Here is a 27597-nt window from a genome sequence, read left to right on the forward strand (position 1 = left end):
ACATTCCTCTGTAAAAACCACGGTTTACACCATTGGCACAAGCCAGTTTGCCCAAATGACTTGATGTTCAATTTTTAGCAGTATTTCTTAATCCTAATTCAAAAGCCATTTTGAGCATAGGCAACACAATATGCAGCAAAGATTTAAACGAAAATCATTATTTTTCCAATTCTAACCTAATTTAAAATCATTAATTGTCAATAAATATTAAAGAACATAAAGTTTTTGGATGGAAAAATAGAATTGTTTATAATTAATTTAATTACTTCCATAATTTCTTATTAAAAGGTGTTACTTTAACCACAAAGTCAACACTGAACCACTCTCTCTATCTCTCATTCTCCGAACTTTGCTTTTTGAAGTGAAACATCGCATTTCGTGTTTTCGTACTCGTTTTCTTTGGTTAGTGCCATGTGCTCAAACGGAAATTCCATCTTTAAGGAATTTAATGCAGATGAATTGGCAAACGAAGCCACCGTAGTCGAATCGTTATGCATGCAATGTTACGGCAATGTAATTAATTTATTAAAATATATTTAAAATTATCGTTTCTTATTTTAAATTTTCTTTATAGGGTATTACAAGATTACTTCTTACAAAGATTCCTTACTATAAAGACGTCGTAATAAGTTCATTTACATGTAAGAGTTGTGGATATTGGAATAATGAAATTAAACCTGGTGGTCCTATACCAGAAAAAGGGATTCGATATAATTTAAATGTTTGTGAGAGTAGTGATTTAAATCGGAAGGTGGTTAAAAGTGATTATGCAAGTGTTAAGATATTGGAATTAGATTTTGAGGTTCCTGCTAAAAGTCAAAAAGGCGAAATTACAACTGTCGAAGGTGTTATTGATCGGAGTATAAGTGGTTTAAAGCAAGATCAAGATACACGAAGAGTTGAACATCCTGATATTGCTAAACAAATCGATGAATTTGTAGGAAAATTAGAAAAATTGAAAAATTTAGAGTCACCTTTTACATTGGTATTTAACAAATTTAAATTTATCTCAAATACTTAAATTAATTTATTTTTAGATATTGGATGATATCTCAGGAAATAGTTTCATTGAAAATCCATTCATTCCAGGAAAAGATCCTCGATGTATTATTCATAATTACATTCGTACCAAAGAACAAGATCATGAATTAGGTGTTTTTACACATGAAGAAGTGAGTAAAAAATTAATTTTAATTTAAATATAATTAAACTATGTTTAGGTTGATGAAAACAACCCCATTCTTCATCCAATTCAAGAAAACGAAAATTTATTACAAGACTTACAAGGGGAAGTTTTACAATTTCCAACAAATTGCAATAATTGTGGGGCTTTATGTGAAACTAACATGAAAGTTACAAGTAATTTATTCATTTTTTATGTCATTTTAGCTATATTTTTATGTATACAATTTTTAGATATTCCACATTTTAAAGATGTTGTGATAATGGCCACTTTATGTGAAAAATGCGGAAATCGTACTAATGAAGTTAAATCAGGTGGAGGAATTGAACCTCATGGAGTTCACATTGAAGTTGATATTCATGGAAAAGAAGATTTTTCACGTGATTTACTTAAAGTAACTTAAACAAACTAAAGGGTGTGTCCATTTTAAATGATCTAATAGAAGTTAACATTCTATAAAGAAATGATCTTTTGTATTTGCATGATTCATACAGAGTCCAAGAATTTTAGTTCTACTTTATTTTATATCCAATATTCATGTAATGTTTTCAATTTCTTGCATATATGAAGTATATAAAGAGAATGTATTGTAATCATGCAAGATTTGATCTCAAGTTTCTGATATATCTTGAGTTCCAACTTTAGCTGTCCTGGCAATGAGCCTTTTGATATAAAAAATCCCCAATTAATAGCAGTAAGGTAAAAGAACTATCTACAGTTACTTTGCTGAAACTTTCAACAACTTTATTAAAGTATTATTTTATAATAAAATAGTTGAGCAACAAATTTTCTGGGTCATTTCACATGGACAGACCTTAATAAAAACTAAATCATAATTTTTAACTTTTTTCTTAATTTAGTCTGAAACATGTTCATTGTCAATTCCTCAATTGGATTTGGAAGTAGGCCCTTGGGCTCTTGGAGGTAGATTTACTACAGTGGAAGGTTTATTAACAGCTGTAAAAGATCAATTGAGTGATCCTCGTTATAATCACATGGTTGGAGATTCTCAAGATACCGAACAGAAAGATAAATTGCAAGAGTTTATGACTAAATTTAATGAGATATTAGAAGGTAAAAGGATGGTTACCGTTATTTTGGACGATCCCGCAGGAAATAGTTATATTCAAAGTTTAAAAGATGATGATCAACTCGATGATAACTTGAGAGTTACAAAATATGAAAGGAATTTTGATCAGAATGAAGAACTTGGTTTGAATGATATGAAAACTGAAAATTATGAAGAAAATTAACTGAATTGTAGATTAAGAAAAAGTAATATATTTGAAATAAATTCAGAACATAATATAAAAAAGTGTATACAAAAAAATTCCTTAGAAAAGAAAAATCATCGAAAATCTGTCCTATTTACCTCGTAAATAAATTTATATGTTAAGTGGACACATTTTATGGAGTCATTTTCTGCATGATACTCATAAAAATTCAAAATACGTTTTAAAAAAATGTTAAAATTATTCATCATGAAAGACAGGTTCACCATCAAGTTTCTTTAAATTTGGAAGTCGCTTGGTTGCTTCAATTTTCCAATTACTTTCTTCCATGTTATCGTATAATGGATTTCCAACGAATAATAATTCTTCTAAAACCGGTAAATCTTGTAGTTTATTAAATTCACCCCATTCTTTAACCAAATTATTACTCATATAAAGTACTTTTAATCTTCTTAATACATTAATACCTTTAACTTTTTCTATAAAGTTATAAGATATCCATAACTGTTCCAAACAATCACCAACACCTTCCTAAAAAATTTATAAAATAATAAGCCCCTTTTAATAATAAAACGTCAGAAATTGGCAATACCAAATAATACTTACCAACCCAGAAAAGTTTTTTATGTAATTTCTTGACAAAGATAAGATTTTTAAACTCTTCAATGAACTGATTCCAGCAATTTTTTCAATCATATTAGTACTCAAACTGAGTTTGCTAAAATATTTTTTTCCGTTCATTAATCTGTATTGATTCTAAATGTTTAGGATAATACAATTTCTGATAACTTACGTGCAACTAGTTAATGCTGCAAGAGAATTATCCATTTTTTCTATCGGCGGAAATTGAAATTGAAATCCGACTTCCTGTGCGTCACCTATATTTTCGCCTGGATGTTTTTCTTCCCATTTTTTAATTGCATCTTTTATAGTTGTTGGTTTAGACATTTTTTAATTTTCTTAAAAAAGAGTTGTTTGTGTTACTATGGAAACAAAATTTAGGGATGTCAAATTTGTAGTACATTAAAAGTTGAACATAGGCAACTAAATATTCACATTAGGTTTAGATTTAATCCTTTGTTTCAAGGGTTGTTCCGTTTTTGCATGCCATACTTACATTTTATTGAGAGAAATCAATTCTTTTTAGAACTTAATATACCTATTATATTCTGAGAAAACAACAAGATATTGCAGTTTTTAAGCATTACAGCTAAAAATAAGGCGATAGCTGTAAGTGCTATGAAATGTGGCTTATAAAAGATAAAATACAAAGAGCACTAAAGAATGGATTGGAGATGAGCTGCCAATCATGATAAAACTTGTAATTTTTATGAAAATAAACTAAGATTAAATAGTAATATTACAGAGTATTAATTTACTATGAGTTTATAAATTAAAATTAGTGGTGCCATCTATGTAAAGTATTCCAAATATTCACGTAATAATTTTAACACTAATTTTTAAAAAAGAATTCATTTTTATTAAATTATGTGTGAATTTAAATTTATATTCTTTATTAGTTTCTTATCTTTATTACCGTATTAATTATGGAAATGATGAAAAATATAGAAGAGAAATTATTAGTGGTGCCATCTATATGAAATATTTGTCATTGAACAAACACTACAATCGACTTGTACATTTTCCGGTAAGAAGAAGACGTACCACGTGACTTAATTTATCCAATTAGCTGTCAGTATAGATGTCCGCTGTAAAGTCTTGATGCGTTTTAACCCTAGCACGGATTCCGTTAGGGCACAATTCGAATGTTTTTCCCGTTATCGGGGTGTTTAATTTCGATTTGAGTTCGGTTTTTTGAATCAAAAGAATCCGTGAACGTATCGAAAACATTTTGGTGTTACAGTAGGCCGCGCCAGCAAAGTTGCCGTAGACATTTTCTTATAAAGTCTATTGTATATGTGCTAAAGAGGAGAGCAGTAGGCCTGGTTGTTGACGCGGTGATCGTTAAATTCATGTTTTCGCAATTTATTGTTGATATTCGCTTCGTGTCGTCGCCCGTACATTCCTAACCTACAGTTTACGTTTCGCCCACAAACATGGTAAGTACCAAAAATAATACATTTTAAGGTAATAATAATACTCAATTTGTATACATTTAGGTTAGAAACTCATTTTTTCATTTGTTTCTACCAACATCTTTTTTTTTGCTTAAACTTTTCGATTTCCTTTTAAATGTTGAATTTATTAATGATTGCTTATTTCAGGACGCAAAAACTAAAAACGTGGCCGCACGTAACGGAGATAATAACGATGCAGGAGAGGTAGGTTTCTACGTATTTTCATTATTTACCATAAAAAATACTTTCGAAAAATTCCCAGAAACAACCACGATTTTGGTCAGGTGAAAATTATTTATTTTTAGAGTATCCCTGTTATGCGAGGAATGTTTCTGCCACACTCATTGCTTTTAAAACCTCTTTAAAATAGTGTGTAGTACACTAAGTACTCACTGGTGGTGGTAGTGTTTTCTTTGAGTGTGTAAACGTTTTTCAGTATGAGGCAGTGGAGGTTAGCTTAAAATAGGAATACGTTTCACGGATGTCCCTAATGTTTTGTTATTTTAGGTTATGTGTACTTTAAAGTGTCATAACCTTATTAGAAAAACCATACTATAGCAAGGTCTATAGAACATAAGGTTACCCAATACCGATTCTCCTCCTCTGAGAGGCAAGGTGGGTCAGTGACGTAGCTGGTTCTATGAACAACACAACACGATGCGAGGTTTAAATATTTTATATAGACTGTACCACAGTATAGGCACGTGTATAGGCTATCTTTTATTCTGACTGTATCGAACCAGTGACGTCAATTTGCGGGGTAATAATCGATACTACAGAGGCATAGGGAATGAGGTAACCTTATGTTCTATAAACCTTGATACTATAGTATTATTTTTGTCAGGTGGCCAATTTTAAAAATTAAAAACATTTACAACTCTATTTTATCTCATTGTAGTAGCTATTTATAAATTGGCATAAATTAAGTTTTATATAACTTTTTTTGATTATAAAAACACTTGTTACAGTAAAAAATGAGTTTATTGTTAATAATAAACAATTTCAATTAAGGAGGAAATGTTTTTAAAAACGAATAATTATAGTTTACTTTATAAAAGCTGCTAATAGATGGCAGCAACATCATTAAGAAAAACCCGTCTTTGGTGTGCTTTAGAAATTATCAGCCGACATTTCATCAGCTTGTAATGTTTACAACAGCTTACCCGTGTTTTTAATCAAATTGTTTGTTTATTTGAACATCTTATAAATTGCTTAAAGTAAGGAATCCCATTTTTAAGTTAGGTTATGTAGTTTTAACATAAAGTACCTGAGGCAAATATGTCTCACTCAATTTCAAAACGCAATGAAGTGTGTAAACAAAATTCATTTATTCATAATTACTTTTTATAATAGCCAAAGAATACGTAACATTTAAAATGTTTGTAAGAATTGAGGCATTGACTTTGAACAGGAGGTAAATGCACTGCTCATTTTTGGCACTTACCTCCTTTTCAAAGTCAATGCCTCAATTGATAATTCTAATTTCTAATTTTTTAGGTACGATTCAATCTAACAAAGTTGCACTATATAAATGTGTTAAGGCTTTCACAGCCTGTGTTAATTGACCTAAAACTAGCACTATTACTGCGTTTTTTGAAAAAATTTTTGAGAGTTTAAATGCCATGTTCCAATATTCTTCAGAAACAAGTTTGAAGTAACGAAATCGGTTAGAGTTTGACAATTGTCTGATTGTCAACTAAGTTGTTTTTATCATCTTTGTGCAGCTAAGTTCCCACCGTCTTCTCTATTCATGTTTCTATGTTGATAAATCTCTATTGGCTCTCTTGCCATTCTTTGGAAATAATATCCGGTTCTTGCTAACATCTAGCATCTTGGTCTTGTCCAAATCTATGCTGTGTCTCCCTTTGTGGCAATGCTCTGCCACTGCCTACTTTTAGATCTTATTCATGTTCCTTGATGCGGTACTCGACGTTACGTTCAGTTTGGCCAACATAACAGTTTGGCGTCCTGATCTCAGAATTCACAAACTTTCAAAAACGTGCAGCAAATGATGAGGCGATAGAGTTCCATCGACAAAGGAAAAATGAACAGATAAGACGACTGCGAGGCATTCACCAAAATAAAAAATGCTGCACTAAACATGGAGCTGGTCATAAACTTCCCCAAGTCTAAGTATATGCGTACATCACGCCGACACGAAACCATACAAGAATATATAAAGATTGAAGATGAACTATTGGAGGTGGTGGAAGATTTTCCGTATCTGGGGACACTAATAGATAGCCAAAACGACAAAACCAAGGAAATAAAGAAAAGAATATGGCGAACAGATGCTATTTTGGCCTATCCTCACAGCTACAGTCGCCAAATCTGTTCAGGCAGACAAAACTATACAAAACATGAATACGACAGGTATTAACATTTGCATCAGAAACTTGGGTGCTTGTCAAGTGTAGAGGAAGAGGCATTTATTGTGTTTGAAAGGAGGGTGCTACGAACTATCTTTGGCGGAATAACCAAAAACGGACTATGGAGAAGACGATATAACTTTAACGATTAAACTTATCAAAATCAACCGCTTGGGATGGGTAGGTCATGTGATAAGGAGGAGATTCTGGTCGGAACCAGAAGACGAGGAGACCGAAACTGAGACGATATAAAAGAGGATTTAAAACTAATGGGAATAAGAGCATGGCGAAGAAGGGCGAGAGACGGGGAAGACTAGAAGGATATTCTGAGGCAGGCCAGGGCCCACCCAGGGCTATAGAGACGAAGAAGAAGAAGATTTGAATTTGACAAAAACAACTTTTTCTTAGTGTTTCTAGAATAAAGTTAATTATTTTGCGCATTTTATTTTAAGGCAAAAAATCACTTGAAATGATGAAGAATTTAAATTTAAATCTAATAGTTACACTAAAAAATATTATTACATTGTTAATCTTAACGATTTAAGAGACTTAATATCGAAAATAAATTTTTTTGACTAAATCTTGAGATTTAGACACTTCACATTGAATCTATTATGTTCAAAACTGATAAAACCCACTAAGATTAAATGTTAATCTTAAAAATTAGTTGTTTTAAAAATAGTCCGACACAAATAATAAAATGATAAAAAAAAAGAATCATGAAAAAATTTTAAATATGTGCCATGTTATGTTATGTAAACGAGGTTTAGTTATATTAGTTCAGTGAACTTTTTATCCCGTTGCGGAAAATGTCGTGTTAAACAAATTAAACACACGCTTTAATTAAATACGTGTCATTTTAAGTGAATCGTTTTAGTTTAAACTTTTTTTCTTGGTCTAATTTTCTTGGTGGAAATATTTACATTTTTACACAAACCCTCCAGTTAAAATAACGAACCCAACTGGTAATCAAAATGTTTTGTTTACAAAAGTCCAAAATAACTCTATTCAACAACCAGATACTTCTTACGTATTTATTTTTTTGTGCTCGTTTTATAAATCGTTGTAATCTTGATTTGATCGCATTTAATCAAGCGTGAAAGTTTTGTAAATCGAAACCGAACCAAGCGACTTGTTAGTGGTGTAACTTTACCGTTTGTAAAATACTAAAAATACAAAACATGTTGATAAAGTTGAGGTTCGAGGCTATAGAAGAAAAAAAAGTTGTGGGGAACAGTCGGAGTACAGTGGAGTATGTTCGTCCTTGGTTGGAGATCGCGCGAAATTCGTTTGGCTTTAAGCCCAATGTTGACACACGCACACATAAGATCAACGGCGTGGCGTGGTGTTAATATCAAATTGCGATCGTTGTGGGGATCGAATTTTTATTACTCACCGCGTTGTTTTCTTGGCAAACAATTTATTCTCAATTTAAATGTCTCGTTTGAAAACAACTTTTCAACCTTTGACATAAATTTGAAAATATTAAAAAAACTCGTAACAAGAAGATATTTCCCTAGGGTTGTGCGTGTACAGTAGATTTTTTGTCGGACAATAGAATTTTTATCAAGAATAAAGCACTTGATGTTCTATTTATGGGGCTATACCAGCTTTGAATTAAAAAAAAATCGATGTTTATTATCGATTTAATGCCCTACTACCCTAAAACTACACAACGTACTACCCAAAATACGATAATGTTAAAAATATTCAAATAAAGGATAACGAATTAAACAGAACGTGAATAAACTTATATTTTCGTCTAGCATTCTAATGAAAGCTACGGAACAGAATTTGTTGTCACCTGATTTTGTAGCATTTCCGCGTAGATAAATCAGCACACCTGCCAATTAATTAGTTCCAAATTGTTCTTTTCTCCCACCTTTCCCTCCTTACGAGTACAGTATACTCCGGGATTATAATTCGCTGTTAGACTCGTATAAGCAAAACATTTATCCGTATCTTTTTTGGTACATTTTTTTATGTCCCGGTAGCATGAAATTCTTTAAGAGATAACAAACTCGCGTATCGTGTTCGCACCACAGAACGTTCCCTCAGTTACTTTAATCTTACATCTATCTATTCAAATTACTCTTTTATCTAGTCCTCATCTTCATGCATCACCGCACCATTTAAACTCACTCACGTATACAATTCCATAACACTGGTCCAAGACACGAATCCTGTGGACGGTCTTTGTCTGCGGCATACTTCACATATGAGTACTCACTATACACACTCTACGATTTCCGTTCTTAATAAATCTTTTATTACTGTATTAAATCCTCAAATACACAATAATAGCCTTATTTGCAGAACTCTAACGACTCGAACGTTTCTGATTGACTTCAAACTTGAAATTCTATTCGCACATGTGTATGACATGTGAGTAAATTATTTGACATGAGCGACTATAAAACGCCTATAGCCTAGGCACAGTTAACTGTAAGTAAGAAGTCCAAAGCTTCAATTCTATTAGTGATAACAGCATGCAAAAAGTTAGAGACCACACAATGTTTATCAGAGTTATTGGAGTACCTGTACCCCGGAATACTCCATCATGTCGAAAAGGCGTGTGTGAATTCGACGTTGCACATTGTGTCATGCATATTATGGGTACCACATAAAACCTTCAAATCAATAGCAACATCTGAAGTCTTATTCTCACATCTTTGAATGTTTTACATACGTTTGAGTTCTGCGATAGGATACTCTACGCAGCACTTAAATTCAACCTCAAACCATTCAGTGAGGTTGGTCCAACTAGTTCAAAGAGCTTTGCAAAATTGTTCGTATTGGACGTTGGCTTATAATTGATAACCATCAATCCGACAAGGTTGAATTTTGGGATGCAACACTCAACGAATAATGATAATCTTTACCCAAGAAACTAAATAGTAATCCCGAGGCATGTCACACACATTCTAACGCCGCAACAATCCTCCAGCCATCGTCTTCTGTAGGAGACCTGAACATGTAAAGTATATTTTATGTCATTAGTACCAACCTGGAAAAAATAACCCCACGCAACACCGATATTGTGGTACACATCTATTGATCATCAAAAACAACTACTCATAGAAACCATCTACTGCTGCATTCTGCCAATTAAAAATTCCAATGCCTATATATTGTATACTAACCTTATTTCTACAATTTTGTCGTTTTTTTTTGTAGCCGACGTGGAGGCTACAAAATTTATACTATTATTTAATGCACTCCTCCGTTCTTTTCCAAGTCATGCCATATTTTCTTTACACAACAGGATCACATCGTTCGTCGAAATTACTTCGGACACATGTTTCGTCTTTCCGTCTGCAATCCTTCAAATCATGACCTATCTCTGCGTAGTAGACATAGGATCTGATAGCTATGCTGCGAATGCCCATATGGCCAGCAATTGTTACACACACTACGTCAAAGCCTCTCTCATAACTCTGTATCTATTATAAGTGTCGATTATTTTACATGTACATACCGATAATTAGATTAATGCCTCTAATGATGACCCAGTAACTGAAACCGGTTGGGTTACATTTATCACAGTATATTGCAGTAGAATCATTAATTTTTCGATTTTTTTGCTTTACTAATTTATTTTATAGAAATAATTCATTATAATAAAATTATTATTAAATTTAGTTAAAACGCAATGATTAAAATCTTTTATTTTAATATTCAAAGTTATTAGTTTAAGACGCTATCAGAATGGTTGTCTAAATTTTAGAGTATCTACGATTCCCGTAGTTTATGCAATGACGCATTTCTCAATTATCTACCAGTTAACGTTGAATAACCTGCTGATTTGACATAAAACACTTTCATATGTTCAGAGTGGAAGTTATTTTTCAAGCGATTTGATTTTAATTTAATTATGGATGAGCGATACAAATTTTTGAAATTCAAACATAGCTTCTATCTGTATACTACTCAAAATGTTCATAAATGTGTCTTAAATATATCTTTAACTGACCTAACTTTTTCTTAAAACAGAACAAACACTTTCAGTATTCATTTCACTCAACCTAAAAACTTTTTTTTATATATTTCTTTTATCGCGTGTCTTAAAAAAGAAAACTGCCCACGCTAAAGACTCTCTTACACATTTCAAAATACAATTTTTACTGAATATACTTCGGATACCATTCCTTAGCCGGATCATTCTGTTATGTGACCGCGCAAGTACGCGTTGTCGTCGGCTGAATCGCTTCAGCCGTTCGTTGGTTGGTTGGTTTGTACACAGTTGACGAAAACGAAAATAAACCTCTCGCATTGCGACGAGCGGGGAACGAAAAAATGATTACGACCCGTGGCGGTGGAGGCTTCGACGACGACGTCGTCGTCGACAACCCAACAGTTTCATTTCGAAAGATCCATCCCGCGGAGGGGCTCACATTTTTTTCAAACCTTTTTTTTTATATTTAGTTTTTTCGTGCGTGTGTAACGTTTTTATTTAGTGACTGAGCAAGAGAATATATGAGTGCGTAGTGTTGCGTTCATTTGGGGCTCATCAAGACCCTGTATAGCGGTTTTAACCTTCATTAATTATTAAAATAACCAAAGTGGAAGGATGAAAATGTATTAAGGCAGAACATTTTAAACAGTAAAGTTGTTGTTGCAAGTAGACGCGATGTTGCGGGACGTGTGGTGAATTGAAACTCTGGAATATCTTTCAAAGAAACTGGAGGTGGTGTTTGTGGTGGTGGTGCTGTGGTAGTGGTGGTTCGGAGAAGTTTTTGGTAGTTGCGTAACGCAGACTGACAACCAGAGATGGAGTTAACTGGGTTTTTTCGAAGGAGAAAACGGGGCGTAACCGAAGCGGTACGCATATTTAGGTTTTAACATAATTTTTGCATTCCAAAAACAAATTAAGTCGAGATTGATGATAAATCGTATTTTCAGGAATACTTCTATTTTGTTTATTTATTTGTTAATTGATTTTGTTATCAAAATCACATTAATACTTAAATCTTCTTTAATACTCGAAAGATTACTTTTATAAATGACCCAGTTGGTCTTTGCGTAGAATCCGCTCAAATTTTCTTATAATTAAAAATTGTCTGAAACTGTCCTAAGTAGTTTCCTAATTCGCTTAAAATGCTTAAAGCACCTTATACATTTTTGTGTAGAAATGAGATGTCTAATAGAAAATGAATAATGGAGTAAGTCTGAATATCACAGTTTCTCAATATATTAGACATGTCGTAGATTGAGATATGCAGAGGATGCACCTGATGTCAAATTACCTTCGTCAGAATTCAAGCTATTTAGTATGACTGTCTGATAAAGATTGAGCAAGAAATGCTCAATTCGAAAAGCTAATTGATTGTATTGAACACACACTAAGGATATGTCGCAATGAAAGCCTTAGAAAATTTAGTACACTTTTGGAAAGAAAGAACAGAAACTAATATAGCATCCGTTGCACCTTGACCTTAGCTGCAGTTGAACCGCAATCTAAAACCAGATTGAGTGTTACGTAAGAGTTTAAAGGTTTGGAAGTGATTTCGTAGCCTTACTTCTAACTCAATCTTAGATTATCATAAGTGGTTGAATTATTGATTGTAGGAAAGGCTACAATCAGGGTTGTCTTAAAAGCATATAATATCAATATAATATATGTCAAATACTGTAATGCAGTGTGTATTTGCGAGGCTTATATGATGATGCACGGTTTGCCATAATGTAATGATTCAATATGATATCCATGGCTATCCGTTGAAATTCTTAAGATTTCGTGGTAAATTTCGACGAATCATTCAGACGATCCAGATCTTAGTAGAAAATATCGACGCATAACCTAAGTCAAAAAAGGCTTTCTAGTGTGAAAGGTTTTCCGCAATCTCTAGGTATCTAGTCGATAAAGAAGTAATTAATACAAATCAGAAACAAGAAACAATTGGAAATGGACGTTCTTGGAATATCCTGAAACGTAAATTTGCAGTAAACACTTTTTTTAACTTTTTCGAAAAAGATACTTTCTTCTCTTAAGCTTTTATCTTCGCAAATACTATCAAGCGAGGTTTTCTCCGCATTTTAAAACATATTATTTACTGTAAACGTAGATAAAATTATTACTCATCACACGTGCGCGGTAACTCAAAAATAACTTTTCTTTATTTTGTATTGCATACCGCGTATTTGATGTATCTTTAATGAGTGGTTACTTTAATGTTTCTATTCTATTCTATTTAGCGAGTATTTGCAGCTTTTTTCATTGCTGCTTCTCGCATCCTAACCGCCATCTTCTCCAAAACATCATCTCTGCTTTCCTTGGAGAGAGCCAAAATATATATTAAGATATATTTTTGTTTAAAGACATATGGAAATGATGTTAGTATTAGACAACAACTCTTAAAATACACAAATTATACCAAAAGCATTGATAATTTGGTACGAATTATGAACGCGTACATGAGACTCTAAATGAATCTGCCTTCCTGCAAAGATTTTATCCTCATTCAATAGCTTTTAGAGAAATTCACTATTTTAAGGTCTTTACATCGTACAACTTGTCTATAACAAGATATTAGCTATAGAATGTTTAGTTGAGTCTCTACGTGGAATTAGCGGGCTATCATTTGCGTGAAGATTGTCAAATAACCATTGAAGCCATGACATCATAGCGGAGTTCTGGTCGAGATGACCAGTAATCAAGACAGCTCTTTATCTTGATATTCACTATATTGATGATAAAAATTTTTATTTATTTTAAATTGCAGTAAATGTAGCCTTGTTGGTTCTTTATGGAGTATAGAAATTTACATGCTTAATTAAATACTTTGAAAAAGTTGATGAAATGTTTCGGTTAATTAAACTAATACTAGAACTAACACTATCACTAGGACTAGCCCTAGAACTAGAAAGTTTCGGGTTAAGCCGTGTGTTTTTTTGAAAAAATGTTTAATGTTTCGGATGCATGTTGCAATCTTCTACAGAAGTAAGTTCGAATTTCGGTTAATTGTTTATATTATCCAGAATATTGAAATGTTCCAACATACACTTCTCAGGGTCCTCTACTATTATCTATTATTGTTTTTAAATTAAATTCGAAAACCGATTAAAATATTACCACAACGTTAATTACGTCTACATTTAATACTTTGCGCGATACAATAATAATTGTTTTAGTAGATTTAGAGTCGTTAATTGCTTCCTGAAACCTTTAAAAAACCTCTCTGCGGACAGAGACCTGAAATTGTCAAAGAAAGCGCGCGCACATTCACTCGTTTGGTTCAAGGTCAATCCATGATCTACATCAACAATTCTTGGATAACTCTTTAAAAATTGAAATAATTTTTTTTTTTTAAGATTTTTAGTAACAAAAATGTTATTGAAATAAAATCATAATAAATTGGCTTATTACAAAACATAAAACTAGTTTTATAAACAGCCTAATAATATTATGTGTTTAGAAATAAAGTATACAGTAGTGTTATTTATAAATTAAAAATTGAATCAGTTTATAAATAGAAGAGTCGATAAAATAGAATGTTATCTAATCAACTCGTATGTATAAACAAAACTTAGTAATAATCTTTTAATAATCACAAACGTTGCTATTTCATTGTTATTTTAAACATTTCTTTTTCATTATTTATATTTTTAGCCTAAACTGGCTGGAGTACCACCGCCTACACCTTTAAACAAAACCAAATTAACAACCGGAACTGTACAGGGACCGTTAATCAAGAAGGAAAAGAGACACTCCAGTTCCAGATTCAATATAACCAAAAATAGAGAATTGGAAATGTTGCCAGCTTTAAAAGGTAATAACAATTATTAACTTTATCATTACAGATACTTAAAATGAGTCCAAACACGATTTCTTTTGTAGAAATGTTTTGTATTAAACCATAACCTAAAATAATTGTATCTTCGTTCTTTTTCAGAATAATAACAATAATCGTGTTTCGATTCATTCTAAAGAGATTTGAAGAGAATTTAGTTTATAAAAATATCATAAATGTGCCCTTAACGAAAAACTAGTTCTTTTACAAAGGTCACAAACATCATCCCCCCTTACAATTCCATTGCGCCCTCTTCGTTGTCATATTTCCGTATAACAGGTGACGCAGGCGCTTTCAACCGTGCCTCTAGTAATCCATATTCTTTCCCAATAGTCACGTCGGATCTTGCCCCCGCGACGAACCACCCCCCAACACTCTAAATGATTACCGTCAAAACACACCCCCGCGTCTAAGCCATCCCCTTCTTTAATAAATAATTGTTCTTCAGTTTGAATTTTGTCGCGTTTATCAAATGGTGCATTCAACTTTCGCACAGGGACATCAAGTTTTGGGGACGACGACGACACCTCAAAGAGACGTCGGTATCCCCAAATCACCTTCATTTCATAGTGGCCTCGACCTAGTAGCTTCGGCGAGTGCTGATTCATTAAAAATCGCCGCGGAAACTGAAGAAGAAAAAAATGTTGTTTCGAATACAGTGGGTTTTAAATTTGATTCGGATTCGATGCTGATTTGTGATGTTAATAAGAGGGGGCTCTTTTCTAAACCATGTATGTCAGTTGCTCCCCGATTAAAATCACCATCGTCACAACAGCAACAGTGGAACCGGAAGCGTGTACAAGATGACGTGGTGCGTGCGCAATCATTTGATAATAGACAATTTGGAGGACATTTGCCTCGGTTAGCAGGTGATTTTATTTATGTTTTTTTAAGGAAAAATATATGCTTTATTTTTGAATTAATTAAAAGAAAATCAATTTTTAAACTTGACATTACCTTGACGTTTAATTCTTTTTTATACACGACACGAGGGCGCTTCACATACGTTGCCAAAATCTATTTTAATCGGCCGGAACGACGTCGAGGTATCGTTATAAACTGATACACGTCCAAAAATTGTTAAAACATAACACATTCGGTTTTAAAGTTTGTTAATTTATAAAAATATTTTGATTTTATTTATACACCAGGGTTATGGTATCTCCATTATATTAAAATAGGTTCGATGATTTTGGCAGTAAATGTTGAGAAATAAAAAAGACTACATTGCCAATTAGGTTATTTATGTATCAAGACATTAAAGCTATTTTTTTATCTGACCCTCCCATTTAGTTACCTCTTCAACAAGCTGACTGTAAAGCCTGCACCGAATGGTTGCAAATTCAGGCATATTTCAAATCAACGCAGATAAGGGAGGAATAGACGATTCAAGGGATTCAAAAAGGGTTTATCTTTGGATAGTTTTTCAATAATGACTTTGCTAGAGAAAACGTTTACAACTGTGACGAAACCGGATAAATTTGAAAATTATGACTCGAAAATCCTGCCGCCGAGAAACCCTGCTCTAGATTTTAAAGTAAATAAGGAGCAAATAACAGCGATGGTTTGCGCAAATCTTAGTGATGACTATGCACCATACTACATGTTAGCCGGTTCACGTAGTACCTACTTTCTATAGAAATCCTAAAAAAAGAATGGGACAAGATTTGGTTTGACAACAAAGAGAATGACCATCTATGCCATCCAACTATACCAGTTGGTGGTTTTCAGTTCACAAATCTGACGCTGCGGAATGGTTGGATATGGACAAAGATGATTTACGGTATGACATCCTGAATGACAAGGATGTTGTTTCCTCAGTTGAAGTGTACGGAGATCAAGACGGCAGTGAAAATAGCGAGGATCTTTTAGACGACATCTGTCATTTGCATGCTGAAGCATTCACGTTGTTGGACACAGTAATGGCTTGGTACGAAATACAGCCAAAATTTAGTGAAGTCCAACCTTTATTATTCAAGCGAATGAAGGACTTAGCAGATAGAGAAAGAGTTTCAACAATAGATAATAAAGTCTTTACTTCTACACAACTACTTGTGTACACTTCCAAAGTAATTAGAGTCGCACTTATCGTCTAGCAAAGCAAAATTGTTGGTTGTATAAATATAGTTTGAAAGCAGTGTCCTCAAAAACCTTCCAAGTTTTCATGAATTATCACATAATGTGTAATCTCGTGTTGGTGCCAATTTAACTATTTCTTAGCGTTTCAATGTTCTCGATTTGGTTCTTAGATAACAAAGAGAAATCTGTTTCTAGACCTCTGCCACTTATGGCAAATAACTTCATAGTTTTTGGATTAAACAAACAAATATATCCAATAAAAATTTGATAGTTAACAATTGTTGGCTGATATTTTGCACATACTTGAGTGGTAGTACTATTATTATGTTCATTTTTTTTTCTTAACTACTTATACATATGATGAACATACGTCAAGATTGGCAATTCCTATACGTTGCCCAACATACAAAAATCCCAAATATGACACAACTATTAATAATTATTAAATTTGACTATTTAATTAAATGTTACAAATATTAATTTATGAAATATTCATTGGCGTTATTAAAATATCGATGCATTCCGTGAATTTTTCAATGTACTTATTTATGTTTTAATTTCCTTTACTTGAATATGTGTCCTCATTCTTCTTTTATTTATAGATGCCGCCCTGCCGGACAGGGAAGAACTATTCATACAGAAAATACGACAGTGCTGTGTGCTATTCGACTTCGCCGCGGACCCCCTTTCCGATTTAAAATGGAAGGAGGTTAAACGAGCCGCTCTCCATGAAATGGTCGAGTTCGTTTCGCAACAAAAAGGCGTTATTACCGATGCTATTTATCCAGAAGCTGTAAATATGGTTAGTTTCCCTCTATTTTTAACAACTTTATTGAGTTACTTTAAATTTTTGAAAGATTAAAAATTATCAGCCCAGAAATTATTTCAAGAGGTTACGTTTTTTCAATGGTTTCAAATACAATTAATTAAAATGAATTAATATCATTATGTTTTGTACCTAGGGTCATTTTTCAATATGTTGGTCGTAATAAATATCTGTTAGGTATAATATTGCCATTCTTTAACAAAATTCTGCACTCATTAAAAAATAAAGATCTATACGTAAATAAAGTAAAATAATTTTTTTTTTAGTTTGCCGTGAATCTTTTCCGTACATTACCACCATCGCAAAATCCAAACGGTGCGGAATTCGATCCTGAAGAAGACGAACCAACGTTAGAAGCAGCATGGCCCCATTTACAACTAGTCTACGAGCTGTTCTTACGTGTATTAGAAGCCCCCGATTTCCAACCTAACATCGCAAAACGCTACATCGATACTAAATTTGTATTGAACCTTTTGGATTTATTCGACTCTGAGGATCCACGCGAACGTGATCTTCTAAAAACAACGTTACACCGGATATACGGAAAGTTCCTTGGATTGCGCGCGTTTATTCGCAAGCAAATTAATAACGTGTTCTATCGGTTTATCTATGAAACAGAGCATCATAATGGTATTGCAGAACTACTTGAGATTCTCGGTTCGATTATTAACGGGTTCGCGTTGCCGTTGAAGGAGGAGCACAAAGTGTTTCTATTAAAAGTACTGATGCCTTTGCACAAGGTCAAATCGCTTTCAGTTTATCATCCTCAACTTGCGTATTGTGTCGTTCAGTTTTTGGAAAAGGATCCGTCCCTTACGCAACCTGTTATTAGGAGTTTATTGAAGTATTGGCCCAAAACGCACAGTCCAAAGGAGGTAATATATCTTAATTATTTTCTTCTTGCAACCAAGTTATGTTTAAAACGATTTTCCAAATTTTGACATCTTCCCTTTTTTTTTAAGGTGATGTTTTTAAATGAATTAGAAGAAATTTTAGATGTAATCGAACCGGCGGAATTTCAAAAAGTAATGGTACCCCTGTTTAGGCAGCTTTCAAAGTGCGTGAGTAGCCCTCATTTTCAAGTAGCAGAACGCGCCCTATACTATTGGAACAACGAGTACGTTATGTCATTGGTGGCGGAAAACGCAACGGAAATACTCCCATTAACGTTTCCATCGTTGTATAGAAACTCGAAGAGCCACTGGAACAAAACCATACACGGTCTCATCTATAACGCTTTGAAATTGTTTATGGAAATGAATCAAAAACTTTTCGATGAGTGTACGCATCATTATCGACAAGAGAGGCAAAGGTAAGAAATATAGCTAATTGTTGTTGTTTGCAATTTAGGTTTTATAATACAATCGTGATATTACAATAAATAGGTCGGTCTTTTTAACTCTCTCCGTCCAAAAATAATGATATTCATTTGCAATTCTAGCGTAGAATTTTATTTTCATTAACATATATTTCAATTAATGTTATTTTGCATTTTCTAGGACTTTTTATGAATACATTAATGAAACTGGTACCGTCCCTGACGACAGACTTAACTTATTGATGTAAGAAATCATAAAATTTTGCACCTTTATACAATGTGGTTAATTCTGTACACTTGTGTAATAACCGAAAATGGTATTAATTGAATTTTAGTCTCCTTTGTTAATTATTAATGATATTTTTGGACGGAGGGACTATTAGTTTTAATACAGTTGCTTCAGTTTCTTCAACATTCGTTAAATTACTATAATAATTAATTTGTGTCATTATTTCATAAAGATAAAATTATTAACAGGATCATTGGTTTTAAGAATGCCCAGGGTGTTTATTTGTTTTATGAATTCATAAAAAAAAACTTATTTTTTTCTTATTTGTTCATTTCACACAATAAAAAAAGTAGTTATCATTTTAACATTAATTTTTGAAGTGACACTTTAGTATTGATTTTGGTAAACTGTTTTTTAATTATAATTTTTTGTATTTTTTTTTTGAGTAGGGAACGTGAACGACAATATGAACGTGAACGATTTTGGAATAAATTAGAAGATTTAGCAGCGAATAGTCCGGATTATGAGGTGCTCAAAATGAAAGAAGTGGATAATGAGGACATAAATAACGTCGCATGCAGTCCGAACGATGATGAGGAAATTTGTAGTCTCGCTAAAATTGAACAGGAAGCGCAAGAGGTAAATCACATATCCAATACTAATCCGTTTAAATTTTGCGATTATAAAAATTAGACAAGCTGATTACAAAAAGTTTTTTTATTAAAATTAAAAATGCAACAGCAAAATAAAGGAAACAAACACAAAACGGCGACGAACAATATTTTTGCGCTCTGCTAAAGCAGCTATATTTTGAATATAGGGAATACATGCTGCCTAAATATTTATATATGATTTTTAATTTATTTCTTTACGCAGCATGTTTAACATCCTTTTAACGCCAATTTTTTTATTTTAAAGTTTTGAGGATTTTTATTTGAGAATATGGGACTGATTATGATATTACAAAAAAGAAACTATAATAATCCCATAGAAAATGAGTGATTGAAAAATAGATTCATTGGCAATATCAATATTTATTACATTACACATTATTATTAAAAAATATAAACTTTGCTTTTATTAATCCGTACGACGTATTATTAAATAGAATTAAATATTTCTTGTATGTGTTAAGAATAAATTTTTTTTCAATCAATCATTGTCGATATCTGGGTATTAAAAACTGTTGCTGTTTCCGTTGCTAGAAAATAAGCAAGGGTAATAAAAAAAGTAAAAAAACCTATAGCTTGTAAATGTGATAGGCGATGCCTACTTTTATAATTATTAATATGATGACGTGATATTTATACAAATTAAATCTTGATTTTTTTTTAGTTTTTTAATTTAATTTGATCAATGGTATAACGTGTAATTGATTAGAAATTAGAAGGAAGAAATAATAACGAATTAGTTAACCTTAAAATGAAATTAATATATGGGAAATCAATGTTAAATTGGGGGCTACTTCGTACAAATTATAGTTATTTTTTCTTTATTATTTTTTGGCTGTTTGTATACATAGATGTACTTGTTACAAGATGTATATACGTGTAAACGTACGTGTTTGTTGTGATGTAGCAATTTTAATGAAGAAAAATACAAAAACTCTAAAATGTGTATAGAGAGAGAAAGATTGTGTGCAAAGAGAATTAATGTAGTTGATTAACAAAAAAAATAATTGAGAAGTTAAACAAAACAAAACATATCAGCCCTCAACAAACGCTTGTTAATTTAAAAAAAAAATTTTTTCATAATTTTGCTCTTTAACGCATAATATTTATTTTATAATTTTTCTTATCCTATTTACTCCTACAATGTGATCAATATTTCATTAGTGACAGTACAGTAAAATCTCGATTAATACAAATATGAAACATTTTTAATTTGCACTTTAGGCTATCTACCCCGTTTTGTGTTTAATCTACCTAGCTTTATATTTATATCAAGGCCGGTAAAATCTAAGATTACTGCTACATCCTAGGAACAGGTGTAGAGCTCGAAGGCCCGTTCGTGACGTCACTTATAAACACTAACACTAGACTTATATCCGAACCCGAATGTTTCTAGTTCTAGATGTAGTGTTCTAGTTTTAGTTCAACGAAAAATATACAATAATCTAACGCTGAATAACAACTAAAACTAGAACTAACATTACCATTAAAACTATCACTGAACTAAAAACATAGAACTAAAAACATTCGAGTTTAAACCCGAATATTTCTAGTTCTAGGTTTAGTTCAATAAAAATATACAACAATCTAGCGTTGAATAACAATTAAAACTAGAAGTACCGTCCTTAATTTATACATCATATAGACAACTTGGGGAATAACCCGAGTTGGATTCTATTCATGAGTGCTAACATTTATATTTAAATATACTGATGTGTTAAACAGATAATATTAATAGTATAACTTAAAAATATTAGTATTATTATCAAGGTTTTACTGTAACTTAATTGGATTTACTTGGATAAAATTTTACCTTACTAAATTTCTTTTAGTATTAAATAAGAGTTAAACAATACATAATAATTTTACAAAATATATTTTTAAAGTGCGTTAAAGGGTTTGTTTTAATAATACTCAATCCATCTTTTTTCGTTTTCTTTTTAAACCATTTTTATGCGGCTTCTTTTTATTAGTCTTTAATTTTTCTTTAACTAAGCTCACTTTTATTAGTAATAAAAAAAAGTCATGGTCCAAAAATTAATAATTACTTTAAAAGTTTATCTGAACATTGTACCTTATTATAACAGACATATTTTTTCAATAACTTTAGAAAGATATATGCCAATACTCATAGTTAGAAAAATGAGAATATGATAAATTTTAAGGAGAAAGATTTAAAAAAGAGTTATTATTTGAAAATGTGTAGAGAAAGAAAAATCGAAAGAAATTCTGTTCTAAATTCTCTTATTTTTAAATCGAACCCTTGGAATGTAAGGTACGTTTAAAACAAAAACAACATCGTTTTTATTGACATTGTTTATTCCTTGCGATTAGTGTTAATTTTTTTTTACCAAACTCAAGAAAAAAGTTGGAGTGTATTTGTCCATTTCATCAGTTTAGACTAATAAACAAATAAAAATCTTTTCAAAATTTAATTTGAAACATGACTCATATCCTAATGATGCCAAAATCTGCAAAAAAACGAATTTTATTTGTTTATTAAGGAAACCATACACATAACCTTACTTATTTACTTCCTTTTTCATTTTGTGTTTGTGTTTTTGTGTAATCTATTCGCAAAAATTTTCGAAAATGCAGGAAATTTTATGATAACTTTTGCTTATTTTAGCGAATAGATAATAAAATAAATAAATATATGGTAATTTGTGTATCAAAAGTATTATCTTTGATGATTGAGAGAAATTGTTATTGGGAAAACCAATTATGATGAGGGTGAAGTATGAAAAAAATTTTATTACGTAATTAAGTTAAGTTAATATAATTCATCATATAGTACATGACTTAGGAATCCCGGTGGGTGATGTCAATTTGAAGAAGCATAAGAGCAAAATTAATCTTTTACTACCTTAAAATTATCAGCAGATCTCTGCGATTCGGTTATATATGTTCAGCTCGGCATTTATTTCTGGAAAAGATCACTTTCATCTGCATTCTACACTCAGGAATATATCCTTTATCTTTAATAATCTTAGCAAAGTCCTGGAGGGATGTTTTTGCCGCCGTTTTATCCACTACAGTTTCGCCTTTAATTTTTATATTATAAACCTGTTCTTATACAATCTCTATATTTAGTTGATTAAGAGATGAACTGATTAGCTTGTTGTCTTCAATCTGTTAATATAGGCGTACTTCTTTGTACTTGATGGCATTTCTATTGTTTTCCTTAACATTATCTCTTGTATATGATAATAATTTTACACATACTTTCCAGAACATACTGACTTCTTAATTAATTTCATTTCTTTTGATTGTCTTGTTGGTAGCTTCATGTCCATTTTCAAGGCGATCCAAAATTTGAATTTTAAAATGTAAATAAAACACTTTCCTTTTTCTTTTGGTTGTTGATGAGGCGTAAATACTTCAGTTGTAACTCACTACATACTTTTATTCTACTGTGCATGGAAAATAGTAAGATACACGACGAAAAGCTTGCCTAGGTAACCTCTTTTAAACGCACAGTACCGAATTACTTCTAATAAAGAGATATGATTAAGTGCTAAAATTTTACTTAGATTTTTCATTGCAAAATATACGTTCTCTTAATCCATCTTGTGAATTGTAGGGGGTGGGTGCATCGACTCCTGGGGGTTCCAACTTACACAACTGATTCATATATTGAATAATTTTGTATCTAGGCACATATTGTGCTCTTTGAGTCATTAGTAATGGGTGTCTTTCCTTAATTGTGGAAGTTTGGTATTCAAGGAAAACTTTTGCAATGGTGTGTTTCCTATCTGAAAGAGAGATGCCAGATTGTTTCGGTTAATCTCTAATCCTGTGTCGGTTCCTTCTGGTGGCTCTTTGCTGCAGTTGGTATGTTGCCTTGGGTGTATATCAATAGTTATCTATTTAAATATCTATATACAAAAACCAGTAACAGAGCAGCAACAATAATGTCAATAAAGCCTGAAATAATCAATTTTTCAGCAATATACTACTATTACAGTTAAGGTAACATCTTTTATAAATCATTTTTGAAAGCCACATTGACAGATATCATTTATTACATTCTGCCTCAGTATCCTACACAATATTATATTTCCTTCCCTTTTTTATACCAAGATCATAATGAGTTATCTTAACAGTCTTGATTCGCCTTGGCTAAAATGTCTCTCAACCGTCAATGATAAATATTGCACCCTTGATACATATAAATCATTATTTCCTTACACCATAATAAAATTAGAATATTTTATTATTATCATTATTATGAAATATATTTTTCTAGGCACGTAAAATTCGTAACACAAACAAACCTCTGGTACGTCGCAAATCCGAATTGCCACAAGATCAATACACTGTGAAGGCCTTAAATGAACACAAACGGGCAGACGAGTACCTTGTAACCCCACCAGATGTCAACAAGTGCTAGTCTACTCAAAAAAAAATTATGAAATGAAAAGTAAAGTAAAAATTGAAATTAAAAGAAAGATAAGAAAAAATAATGATTATAAAATTTATAGAGAAAAAAGAGAGAGGATAAAACTAATCATTGAATAAAACTACAACGTTCTTCTTTAGTGAGCTTAGTGCCAACAAATTTCCACTACGTTTTTATTTTTGTTTTTCGATCTATTCTTCATCTACTTTAACATTCATCCAATTAAAACTAGATATGAAAAACCGGAAATAAAAAAAAATAAAATAAAATTATAATAAATAATATAAATAGAAAAAAAGAAGGAAAAACTCTTTGTTAATTATCACTCTATTTTTTGTTTTATTTTAATGATAGTTTAAAAAGATGTCTATATTTTAATTTTTGTTCAAGAGATTTTCATTCTTTTATAGATTTTTTTTTAAATGTATTCAATTTTTATTGACTCACATTATTTTAAAAACAATTTTATTAATCTGATTGATTGATTGATTCGATAAAAGTTGTAAACATTTTTAATGTAAACTTTGAATTTTTTCTTTTTTTATGTATAAAAATACGTTGTTATAATAACGAAACTTGCATCATTAAGCTTTATTAAAATTAAAATAAAGGAAGTCGTTCAATACAAGAGAAAATTCTAGGGAGTCATGAGTCATTATTAAACTATAATAAAGTTAAATCAGTTAACAGTTTGTTTTAGAATATTCAGTTAATCAATTGATTATCTACTTCATTAGCTTTACACCAAGTTGTTTAAAAAATATAATTCAAAAATGGTTTATTTAAAAACCACTCATTTTAATTCTAAGTCACATGATATTTTTTATATTGATTATTAATAAAAAAATAATCTTAATACTTGATTATTACTTGGTTAATTGAATATTTTCAACAGAAACATCGCCAGTAATAAGTAATAAAATAAAATAAAATCATGGCTCTTTAGAATTAAATTATGAATCTCATTTATTATTATAAAAATTTTAAAAAAATAGTTATTATATAACAACATATTTCCATAATTTTTAACTATTATTATAAATGTATAATGTAAAAACCCCTGCTAAAGTTAAAGTTATTACAAAAAAAAAATAAATATTTTACTAATTATTAATTTTTTTTTCATTTTGTTTTATTGTAAAATAATTTGTATGGCACTGTTGCTTTTAGTGTTCTTCTTTATAAAAAAAAGTAAAGTAAATATTCATCAAAAATTGGGTATAAAAACACACACACACATGTAAACTTGTAGGAGTTAGTTTGTATTTGCAGGTTATATTAGTAATTCGAAATGGAACAAAAAAGAAAACTGAAAACGCATATTTAAAAAAAAATCGTAAATATATATAAAAAAAACTTTTTATTACTACTATTCTCAATACATTCAACAAAATAGTGTTTAAGGCAATTTATTAAGAATTTATTATTATTTTACTATGTACTAAGTCTTAGTTGAATCATCTATAATGTGTATATATTATATATAAATTAAAAAAAGTGTGTTGATATTATTCTAGACAGTATTTTTTTAATGTACAGCTTTGCTTTGTGAATGACAAGAATAATTACAAGAGGAAACATTATTATACGATGAATGGTGAAAATACAAATACTTGAAGGAGATTTTTATGGTTTTATTTTTCCTTAAACTATAATTTTACACAATATTTATACTAACATTTTGTTTTATCTAATTTACATGCACAAGATATATGGTCATCAACTTTAACGCAATTATTGTATGTTAGAGGAGGCTAATTTTATTCATACCTGTTTTGGCTTTTGTACCTATACAAGTTGATTTTCGAAAAAAGATTCTCACTTTTTGGATACTTACGTGCATCAATTAAGAGCCTGGAACGGTAATCATTCTTTATAGCTGATAACTTTATCTACTGAGGTAATAAGTTTTATTTCTGATGCACGTTTTCTTTTTTTAAATTTTTTTAGCTTTTTTTAAGAAGTAAATGTGATAAAAATTAAAACAAGTAAAACCAAGAAGCACAACAAAGTATGTAAAAAATAAAGCTGTCGAAATATAACTGATATCAAGATAAGAAAGCAGATGGAAGTGTTAAATAAGTAATTTTTATGTTTTCTAATTATTTCTATTTTTAATGAATATTAAAACTTATTTTCAATTACCAGGTCTACTAGAAAAGTGTTTGGTGCTACATTTTTGAAAAATTATAGTCGAAGCATAAGTTGTTACTGCACTTTTGTGCACTTGGTGTATCTGGAGTGAACAAGGATATTAGTTAAATTGGATATAAGTCGTACAGTTGACATGGATAAAGGAAAAAATATTCAAAAATAATAACCATGTTTAACCCTGCTTTCTGTTATGCGTGGATAGAGAAAAACATTGAACTTGTTTATACAAGAGTATAAATCAACTTCCTAGTGCAGTTACAAAGATGGCTTTATTTTCTGTTTCTTCTTAAAGTGATCAAAATAGTGAAAATGAAATATAGGAAAGGTTTTAAGTCAATTCGAAGGTGTATCCAACAAAAAACAAGATAAGTACAAGAATTTACATTTTTTTTAAAGAAAACTAACAGTATTAAACTAGAACGAACACTAGATCTAGAAACTTTCAGTTTAATCTGTGTGTCTCTTGAAAAAGTGTTTCGAATGCTATGTTGCAACCTTTTTCAGAAACAAGTTCGAAGTTCCTTTCTTATCTTAAACTTAGGTCTCTTGCTATCTAGTAGGCAATCTAGCTGACAAATACTCGCCGGTTGGCGACCTCAGACAATCTAGCAATGACAATCCAGCAGCCTCAGGATCCGTATTTGTTTAAGAACTGATTACACTCAATGAAATTGAAATATTGCACTCAGGAAGGTTTAGACACACTAATCATAGCTATACTCTGTTTTTAAACCAGGAGTATTTTAAATTTGTCACCAGATTGACCTTGCACGTGATTGGTTGAATGCGAGGAAGGTTCACACACAGGCAATTTTGAATTTGAAGGTTAGGTAATTGATAATTCGACAGTTTCGTGTCATTATTGTATATTTTGTGTTCTTAAACCCTTTTTTATTATATTTTGAAATAAATACACTCATAACTTCAATGTTAATTTGTATGTATAGTGTTGACGATAACAAACGAAAATAAATACAATAATAAGTAAATAAACAAATAATAATTATTAATTTAAATTTACCGCCAAAATATCTAGTGATATTTTCCTAGTGTAAATCTGACTTTTGCGTTTACTTCTCCTGGTTTAAAAACAGAGTACATATAGTAATCTAACATCCACACATGAATATAAAAGTTTTATATTAATTAATTAATTAATGCTATCAGCTCACACTATAAATAATGGTTAAACTTACCAAACCAGTCACTTAGGCACACTTTTACAACCTCTTGATAAGTTAAATAAATAATAGGCAACTTTGGGAA

At 31.2% G+C, this 27597-nt stretch overlaps 4 protein-coding genes across 13 annotated transcripts in view; 3 read left to right on the plus strand and 1 right to left on the minus strand.

Annotated features, from left to right (window-relative positions):
- LOC111424548 (splicing factor 3b subunit 5) overlaps positions 1 to 27597 on the plus strand; it is a 51901-nt gene that overhangs the window by 11146 nt on the left and 13158 nt on the right. The gene's annotated exons all lie outside the window — the stretch shown is intronic.
- Positions 281 to 2797, plus strand: LOC111424596 (zinc finger protein Zpr1). Its single transcript, XM_023058194.2, has 6 exons — positions 281 to 513; positions 575 to 985; positions 1038 to 1172; positions 1221 to 1359; positions 1417 to 1577; positions 2044 to 2797. Exons 1-6 carry the CDS (start codon positions 412 to 414, stop codon positions 2434 to 2436), a joined length of 1341 nt encoding a protein of 446 aa, XP_022913962.1. The 5' UTR covers positions 281 to 411; the 3' UTR covers positions 2437 to 2797.
- Positions 2442 to 10496, minus strand: LOC111424597 (Outer dynein arm dynein axonemal light chain 1). Of its 5 annotated transcripts, none has more exons than XM_071198247.1 (5): positions 10341 to 10496; positions 9552 to 10274; positions 3209 to 3398; positions 3022 to 3133; positions 2442 to 2946 (listed from the first exon to the last, which is right to left on the minus strand). In XM_071198247.1, exons 3-5 carry the CDS (start codon positions 3361 to 3363, stop codon positions 2656 to 2658), a joined length of 558 nt encoding a protein of 185 aa, XP_071054348.1. In that variant the 5' UTR covers positions 3364 to 3398; positions 9552 to 10274; positions 10341 to 10496; the 3' UTR covers positions 2442 to 2655. The 5 variants fall into 5 exon arrangements, with proteins under 5 accessions (XP_071054348.1, XP_071054347.1, XP_022913968.1 ...); XM_071198246.1 differs by having other exon boundaries at positions 9552 to 9830; positions 10006 to 10496; XM_023058200.2 differs by having other exon boundaries at positions 3209 to 3374; positions 9552 to 10496.
- Positions 4386 to 25800, plus strand: LOC111424594 (Protein phosphatase regulatory B subunit well-rounded). 6 transcript variants are annotated; one of them, XM_023058191.2, is made up of 8 exons: positions 4386 to 4475; positions 4641 to 4697; positions 14472 to 14631; positions 17334 to 17533; positions 17824 to 18432; positions 18520 to 18869; positions 19551 to 19743; positions 24025 to 25800. In XM_023058191.2, exons 1-8 carry the CDS (start codon positions 4473 to 4475, stop codon positions 24166 to 24168), a joined length of 1716 nt encoding a protein of 571 aa, XP_022913959.1. In that variant the 5' UTR covers positions 4386 to 4472; the 3' UTR covers positions 24169 to 25800. The 6 variants fall into 6 exon arrangements, with proteins under 6 accessions (XP_022913959.1, XP_022913960.1, XP_022913961.1 ...); XM_023058192.2 differs by having other exon boundaries at positions 19554 to 19743; XM_023058193.2 differs by lacking the exons at positions 4386 to 4475; positions 4641 to 4697 and adding an exon at positions 11110 to 11683.

Source organism: Onthophagus taurus, chromosome 7 (genome assembly GCF_036711975.1).
Source record: "Onthophagus taurus isolate NC chromosome 7, IU_Otau_3.0, whole genome shotgun sequence".
NCBI lineage: Eukaryota > Metazoa > Arthropoda > Insecta > Coleoptera > Scarabaeidae > Onthophagus > Onthophagus taurus.